The following is an 8,367-nucleotide window of genomic DNA, read 5'->3' as shown; positions in this document are numbered from 1 at the left end:
TAGCTTAAAACGAAAAGCAAGGTATTTTTTTTTACATATTCATAATATATATTTTTAATGTTTATCATAGAAAGAATGTAGCTAGCTACATTTCCTAATGTTTCGCTTGAAGTTCATCTTGCATTTTACTGTAGAAAATGGCACAGAGAAAAGTACCCGTTCGTGAATACAGGAATTTGATTGGTCTGACGTGGAGAGCAAAGATTTCTCATCAGAGTAGAGAAGTATAACTGAAGCTCAAAAATGAGTCTGAAGCCGTGCAGAAATTACAATAAAGAAGATTTTCAGATTTCAGCAAGATATTTCGTATGCGTTTTGTCTTTTTTTTTTTTTTAAATGTGCAAAATTATGCATTAATGCGGCCCCGGATACATATAGAATGGTGAGAATTACAATACTTATTGCATCTGCACGTAAGATAATATCATATTGTGAGGTCCCTGGCAATTCCCAGCCCTACTGTCGGTCCCTCCGTCTGTCACACTAGCCTGGGGACACATAAAGTATGCAAGACACATTTCTCTATGGCAATACTTAGGTCTACTAGAGTGTACTGAGGAAACTCCAGAAATGATCTGTGGGTAAGATCTAGAGGTAAAGGGATATGGGTTTAACTGGAAGGGCCCCTCGGTCGTCCAATCTAATCTAATGCATGTGACACACCAGACCCGATAGCACACAGTACAGCTATGCAGTAGGGTGTGTCCCAAATGGAACACTATTACCTATTTAGGGCACTACTGTAGACCAGGGCCTATAGGGAATAATAGGGTGCCTTGCTGCTTTAGACCAGGGCCTATAGGGAATAATAGGGTGCCATGCTGCTTTAGACCAGGGCCTATAGGGAATAATAGGGTGCCATGCTGCTTTAGACCAGGGCCTATAGGGAATAATAGGGTGCCATGCTGCTTTAGACCAGGGCCTATAGGGAATAATAGGGTGCCATGCTGCTTTAGACCAGGGCCTATAGGGAATAATAGGGTGCCATGCTGCTTTAGACCAGGGCCTATAGGGAATAATAGGGTGCCATGCTGCTTTAGACCAGGGCCTATAGGGAATAATAGGGTGCCATGCTGCTTTAGACCAGGGCCTATAGGGAATAATAGGGTGCCATGCTGCTTTAGACCAGGGCCTATAGGGAATAATAGGGTGCCATGCTGCTTTAGACCAGGGCCTATAGGGAATAATAGGGTGCCATGCTGCTTTAGACCAGGGCCTATAGGGAATAATAGGGTGCCATGCTGCTTTAGACCAGGGCCTATAGGGAATAATAGGGTGCCATGCTGCTTTAGACCAGGGCCTATAGGGAATAATAGGGTGCCATGCTGCTTTAGACCAGGGCCTACAGGGAATAATTGGGCGCTATGCCTGATGAAGCCTTAGTACCTGATTTTTGTTTTGCATACATGAGAGAGTTGCATTGGTTTTTTGTCGATAGCGAGGGCCTCCATCGACCAATGTGTGTGGCTTTAACTACCTGAGTTTTGCACACTTGAGAGAGCCGCATTGATATTGCGGTCGGTCTGTCGGTCCTAGTAACTTTTCACATCGATATAGTAATGTCTTAGAGTCATATTATTAAACTTAGGCAATTCGAGGTGGACTAGTATGTTGCCGAGTTCGATCATCAAAACACCTTTGATAAATGGAAAGATTTGTTATAGGTGATAAAATACACCTTTTGAGATGATGGAAGTTTACATCCTGAGGGCTGCTTCCTGAGGGCTGCTTCCTGAGGGCTGCTTCCTGAGGGCTGCTTCCTGAGGGCTGCTTCCTGAGGGCTGCTTCCTGAGGGCTGCTTCCCGAGGGCTGCTTCCCGAGGGCTGCTTCCTGAGGGCTGCTTGAGGGCTGCTTCCTGAGGGCTGCTTCCTGAGGGCTGCTTCCTGAGGGCTGCTTCCCGAGGGCTGCTTCCTGAGGGCTGCTTCCCGAGGGCTGCTTGAGGGCTGCTTCCTGAGGGCTGCTTGAGGGCTGCTTCCTGAGGGCTGCTTCCTGAGGGCTGCTTCCCGAGGGCTGCTTCCTGAGGGCTGCTTCCCGAGGGCTGCTTGAGGGCTGCTTCCTGAGGGCTGCTTGAGGGCTGCTTCCTGAGGGCTGCTTCCTGAGGGCTGCTTCCTGAGGGCTGCTTCCCGAGGGCTGCTTGAGGGCTGCTTCCTGAGGGCTGCTTCCTGAGGGCTGCTTCCCGAGGGCTGCTTCTTGAGGGCTGCTTCCTGAGGGCTGCTTCCTGAGGGCTGCTTCCTGAGGGCTGCTTCCTGAGGGCTGCTTCCTGAGGGCTGCTTCCTGAGGGCTGCTTCTTGAGGGCTGCTTCCTGAGGGCTGCTTCCTGAGGGCTGCTTGAGGGCTGCTTCCTGAGGGCTGCTTGAGGGCTGCTTCCTGAGGGCTGCTTCCTGAGGGCTGCTTCCCGAGGGCTGCTTGAGGGCTGCTTCCTGAGGGCTGCTTGAGGGCTGCTTCCTGAGGGCTGCTTCCTGAGGGCTGCTTCCTGAGGGCTGCTTCCCGAGGGCTGCTTGAGGGCTGCTTCTTGAGGGCTGCTTCCTGAGGGCTGCTTCCTGAGGGCTGCTTCCTGAGGGCTGCTTCCTGAGGGCTGCTTCCTGAGGGCTGCTTCCTGAGGGCTGCTTCTTGAGGGCTGCTTCCTGAGGGCTGCTTCCTGAGGGCTGCTTCTTGAGGGCTGCTTCTTGAGGGCTGCTTCTTGAGGGCTGCTTCCTGAGGGCTGCTTCCTGAGGGCTGCTTCCTGAGGGCTGCTTCTTGAGGGCTGCTTCCTGAGGGCTGCTTCTTGAGGGCTGCTTCTTGAGGGCTGCTTCTTGAGGCCTGCTTCTTGAGGGCTGCTTCTTGAGGGCTGCTTCCTGAGGGCTGCTTCCTGAGGGCTGCTTCCTGAGGGCTGCTGCTTGAGAGCTGCTGCTTGAGGGCTGCTTCCTGAGGGCTGCTTCCTGAGGGCTGCTTCTTGAGGGCTGCTTCTTGAGGGCTGCTTGAGGGCTACAGCTTGAGGGCTGCTTCCTGAGGGCTGCTTCCTGAGGGCTTCTTGAGGGCTGCTTGATGGCTGCTTGAGGGCTGCTTCTTGAGGGCTGCTGCTTGAGGGCTGCTTGAGGGCTGCTGCTTGAGGGCTGCTTCCTGAGGGCTGCTTGAGGGCTGCTTCCTGAGGGCTGCTTGAGGGCTGCTTCCTGAGGGCTGCTTGAGGGCTGCTGCTTGAGGGCTTACGTCCTGAATGGCACCCTATTACATATATAGTGCACTTCTTTTGACCAGAGCCCTATGTGGGGTGCACCTGGCAGAGAGACAGAGAGAGAGACAGAGAGAGAGACCGAGAGAGAGACAGAGAGAGAGAGACAGAGAGAGACCGAGAGAGAGACCGAGAGAGAGACCGAGAGAGAGAGAGAGAGAGAGACCGAGAGAGAGACCGAGAGAGAGACCGAGAGTCCGAGAGACAGAGAGAGAGACTGAGAGACCGAGAGACAGAGAGAGACAGAGAGAGAGAGAGACCGAGAGAGAGACCGAGAGAGAGACAGAGAGAGAGACCGAGAGAGAGACCGAGAGAGAGAGAGAGAGACCGAGAGAGAGACCGAGAGACAGAGAGAGAGAGACCAAGAGAGAGAGAGACAGAGAGAGAGACCGAGAGAGAGACCGAGAGACAGAGAGAGAGAGACCGAGAGAGAGAGACCGAGAGAGATACCGAGAGACCGAGAGAGACAGAGAGAGAGACCGAGAGACCGAGAGAGAGACAGAGAGGAGACCGAGAGAGAGACCGAGAGACCGAGAGAGAGAGAGAGAGAGACAGAGAGAGAGAGACAGAGAGAGAGACCGAGAGACAGAGACAGAGAGAGAGACCGAGAGAGTGACCGAGAGACAGAGAGAGACCGAGAGAGTAACTGAGACAGAGACCGAGAGAGACTGTGTTCAGTGATTTGCAATGTACAGCAGTCCATTATGTATAATTCACTCTCTCTCTGCGTTAGTGTGTGTGTGTCTGTCTGTCTGATTCTATGCGTGTGTGTGGGTATATTGAACCCATAGACCCAAGTCCCTATTACTCTGCAGGAGAAAGCATTAGACATTCTGAGTGAGCAGCAGCTTGGCAGCCAGCAGAACACACACACACACACACACACACACACACACACACACACACACACACACACACACACACACACACACACACACACACACACACACACACACACACACACACACACACACACACACACACACACACACACACACACACACACACACACACACACACACACACACACACACACACACACACACAGCAGCTTGGTACCCAGCAGAAATCTCTCTCTTTTACTCTGTTAATATTTCTGAAATGAGCAGCTTGCTTTTGGCTGCTAGACTGAAATGTCTCTGGTATCCATAACATGATCTAAATGAAATAGTTCCTCTGGTCCCGTGGTGTCGTGGACCTGAGCTGAGCTTCACAGGTGGAAACTGGAAAAGGCTGTCTCCTCACCCATAACATAACAGAGAGATTTGTTGAGTCTCGCCTGACTGGGCCGAGAGGATTGTGGTTGTTCCTGTCCTATGTTTGTATGTTGGACTGTTACTCTTCCCACCATCGTATCCAGGGGCCTATATATAATAACATAACTTTTGTTCAGTCTCACTGAGGTTAAAGGTCAGGTGGTTGGTCAGTCTCACAGAGGTTATAGGTCAGGTCAGTCTCACTGAGGTTATAGGTCAGGTCAGTCTCACTGAGGTTAAAGGTCAGGTGGTTGGTCAGTCTCACTGAGGTTAAAGGTCAGGTCATTCTCACTGAGGTTATAGGTCAGGTCAGTCTCACTGAGGTTATAGGTCAGGTCAGTCTCACTAAGGTTAAAGGTCAGGTCAGTCTCACTGAGGTTAAAGGTCAGGTCAGTCTCACAGAGGTTAAAGGTCAGGTCAGTCTCACTGAGGTTAAAGGTCAGGTCTCTCTCACTGAGGTTAAAGGTCAGGTCAGTCTCACTGAGGTTATAGGTCAGGTGTATAAAGCCCCAGGTAACCAGGTAGTAGTCATGGGCGAACAGGAGATTCACACGGTTTTTACTGCTATTCACAAGCCTTTAACCTTGATTACACAACCACAAACAACCACCATGGTAAATCATCAAGTTATCGTCGCCAATGCGTCATCATATCATTTTATCAATTAAATGGGAACATCACTTAACAGTATATCTATGTCTGGACATTACATCATTAGCGCGTTTAAAAACAGTTTCCAAATTGGAACCTAACAATAGCCAACACAACATAATTAGTTCATATTTATTCCTGAGGCAACAAGCTGGTGATGTTGTTGGATGAGACTCGTAGCAGATATGAGTAGGCTGAGGGTTATAAACCTCCTCTAGCTTTCATTGCTATTCCCATCTCATATTGCAATTCTGCACTAGCCTAATGGATAGCCATCAACCCGCTTTCCAAGGAGCTCACAGTTTAGACCATCGTCATCCACAACACTCAAGCCGCGAGCATACTTATCCCTTGCTCCCAGCCAACTTCGCAGTAATTGTTTGTCTTGTTTGTGTGTGTGTTATTTCTAGCATAGTTTAATCAGAACAGAACAGACGGGACGGACCGGGCTTTTAGTCCGACTCGGGACGCGTGCATACCATCCACCGCTTATAATGTTCAGTCCCTGGTGAATAAAGTAGACGAGCTCAGGGCGAGGACGTCCTTCCCAGAGAGACATCAGGGACTGTAACACACTCTGTTATTTACGGAATCATGGCTCTCTCTGGATATAATGTCCCCGTACATACAGCCAGCAGGGTTCTTTGTACATCGCGAGGACAGGAACTAAGGAAAAATCCGGGAAAAAGAAAGGCAGAGGTGTAGGTTATACTGTTACTTCTCTCAGTTCCAGACAGACAGGTTATACTGTTACCCCTCTCAGTTCCAGACAGGTTATACTGTTACCCCTCTCAGTTCCAGACAGGTTATACTGTTACTCCTCTCAGTTCCAGACAGGACAGGTTATACTGTTACTCCTCTCAGTTCCAGACAGGTTATACTGTTACTCCTCTCAGTTCCAGACAGGTTATACTGTTACTCCCCTCAGTTCCAGACAGGACAGGTTATACTGTTACTCCTCTCAGTTCCAGACAGGTTATACTGTTACTCCTCTCAGTTCCAGACAGGACAGGTTATACTGTTACTCCTCTCAGTTCCAGACAGGTTATACTGTTACTCCCCTCAGTTCCAGACAGGACAGGTTATACTGTTACTCCTCTCAGTTCCAGACAGGACAGGTTATACTGTTACTCCTCTCAGTTCCAGACAGGTTATACTGTTACTCCTCTCAGTTCCAGACAGGACAGGTTATACTGTTAATCCTCTCAGTTCCAGACAGGTTATACTGTTACTCCTCTCAGTTCCAGACAGGTTATACTGTTACTCCCTCAGTTCCAGACAGGACAGGTTATACTGTTTCTCCTCTCAGTTCCAGACAGGACAGGTTATACTGTTACTCCTCTCAGTTCCAGACAGGACAGGTTATACTGTTACTCCTCTCAGTTCCAGACAGGACAGGTTATACTGTTACTCCTCTCAGTTCCAGACAGGACAGGTTATACTGTTACTCCTCTCAGTTCCAGACAGGACAGGTTATACTGTTACTCCTCTCAGTTCCAGACAGGACAGGTTATACTGTTACTCCTCTCAGTTCCAGACAGGACAGGTTATACTGTTACTCCTCTCAGTTCCAGACAGGTTATACTGTTACTCCTCTCAGTTCCAGACAGGACAGGTTATACTGTTACTCCTCTCAGTTCCAGACAGGACAGGTTATACTGTTACTCCTCTCAGTTCCAGACAGGACAGGTTATACTGTTACTCCTCTCAGTTCCAGACAGGACAGGTTATACTGTTACTCCTCTCAGTTCCAGACAGGACAGGTTATACTGTTACCCCTCTCAGTTCCAGACAGGTTATACTGTTACTCCTCTCAGTTCCAGACAGGTTATACCAGTTCCAGGGACAGGTTATACTGTTACTCCTCTCAGTTCCAGACAGGACAGGTTATACTGTTAGTTCCAGACAGGACAGGTTATACTGTTACTCCTCTCAGTTCCAGACAGGACAGGTTATACTGTTACCCCTCTCAGTTCCAGACAGGTTATACTGTTACTCCTCTCAGTTCCAGACAGGACAGGTTATACTGTTACTCCTCTCAGTTCCAGACAGGTTATACTGTTACCCCTCTCAGTTCCAGACAGGTTATAATGTTACTCCTCTCAGTTCCAGACAGGTTATACTGTTACTCCTCTCAGTTCCAGACAGGACAGGTTATACTGTTACCCCTCTCAGTTCCAGACAGGACAGGTTATACTGTTACATTACATTACATTACATTTAAGTCATTTAGCAGACGCTCTTATCCAGAGCGACTTACAAATTGGTGCATTCACCTTATGACATCCAGTGGAACAACCACTTTACAATAGTGCATCTAAATATTTTAAGGGGGGGGGGGTGAGAAGGATTACTTTATCCTATCCTAGGTATTCCTTAAAGAGGTGGGGTTTCAGGTGTCTCCGGAAGGTGGTGATTGACTCCGCTGTCCTGGCGTCGTGAGGGAGTTTGTTCCACCATTGGGGAGCCAGAGCAGCGAACAGTTTTGACTGAGCTGAGCGGGAACTGTACTTCCTCAGTGGTAGGGAGGCGAGCAGGCCAGAGGTGGATGAACGCAGTGCCCTTATTTGGGTGTAGGGCCTGATCAGAGCCTGGAGGTACTGAGGTGCCGTTCCCCCTCACAGCTCCGTAGGCAAGCACCATGGTCTTGTAGCGGATGCGAGCTTCAACTGGAAGCCAGTGGAGAGAGCGGAGGAGCGGGGTGACGTGAGAGAACTTGGGAAGGTTGAACACTAGACGGGCTGCGGCGTTCTGGATGAGTTGTAGGGGTTTAATGGCACAGGCAGGGAGCCCAGCCAACAGCGAGTTGCAGTAATCCAGACGGGAGATGACAAGTGCCTGGATTAGGACCTGCGCCGCTTCCTGTGTGAGGCAGGGTCGTACTCTGCGGATGTTGTAGAGCATGAACCTACAGGAACGGGCCACCGCCTTGATGTTAGATGAGAACGACAGTTTGTTGTCCAGGATCACGCCAAGGTTCTTAGCGCTCTGGGAGGAGGACACAATGGAGTTGTCAACCGTGATGGCGAGATCATGGAACGGGCAGTCCTTCCCCGGGAGGAAGAGCAGCTCCGTCTTGCCGAAGTTCAGCTTGAGGTGGTGATCCGTCATCCACACTGATATGTCTGCCAGACATGCAGAGATGCGATTTGCCACCCGGTCATCAGAAGGGGGAAAGGAGAAGATTAATTGTGTGTCGTCTGCATAGCAATGATAGGAGAGACCATGTGAGGTTATGACAGAGCCAAGTGAC

At 49.8% G+C, this 8,367-nt stretch overlaps 1 protein-coding gene across 1 annotated transcript; it reads right to left on the bottom strand.

Annotated features, from left to right (window-relative positions):
* Positions 1-483: 483 nt before the first annotated feature.
* Positions 484-5,766, bottom strand: LOC124037366 (uncharacterized protein DKFZp434B061-like). Its single transcript, XM_046352070.1, has 4 exons — positions 5,744-5,766; positions 4,729-5,027; positions 1,702-3,180; positions 484-488 (listed from the first exon to the last, which is right to left on the bottom strand). Exons 1-4 carry the CDS (start codon positions 5,764-5,766, stop codon positions 484-486), a joined length of 1,806 nt encoding a protein of 601 aa, XP_046208026.1.
* Between the last annotated feature and the right edge of the window lie 2,601 nt (positions 5,767-8,367).

Source organism: Oncorhynchus gorbuscha, linkage group LG06, assembly GCF_021184085.1.
Source record: "Oncorhynchus gorbuscha isolate QuinsamMale2020 ecotype Even-year linkage group LG06, OgorEven_v1.0, whole genome shotgun sequence".
In the NCBI taxonomy this organism is placed as follows: domain Eukaryota; kingdom Metazoa; phylum Chordata; class Actinopteri; order Salmoniformes; family Salmonidae; genus Oncorhynchus; species Oncorhynchus gorbuscha.
This window is presented reverse-complemented; position numbering and strand designations above follow the sequence as displayed.

What these genes read in the sequence shown, in the direction of transcription:
- LOC124037366 (XM_046352070.1), bottom strand. Translation starts at nt 5,766, where the DNA reads ATGTACAAAGAACCCTGCTGGCT. An exon ending in TACAAAGAACCCTGCTGGCT is followed by an intron (nt 5,028 to 5,743) that starts GTATGTACGGGG and finishes GCTTGTGAATAG; the next exon opens with CAGTAAAAACCGTGTGAATC. An exon ending in TGACCTGACCTTTAACCTCA is followed by an intron (nt 3,181 to 4,728) that starts GTGAGACTGACC and finishes TCAGGACGTAAG; the next exon opens with CCCTCAAGCAGCAGCCCTCA.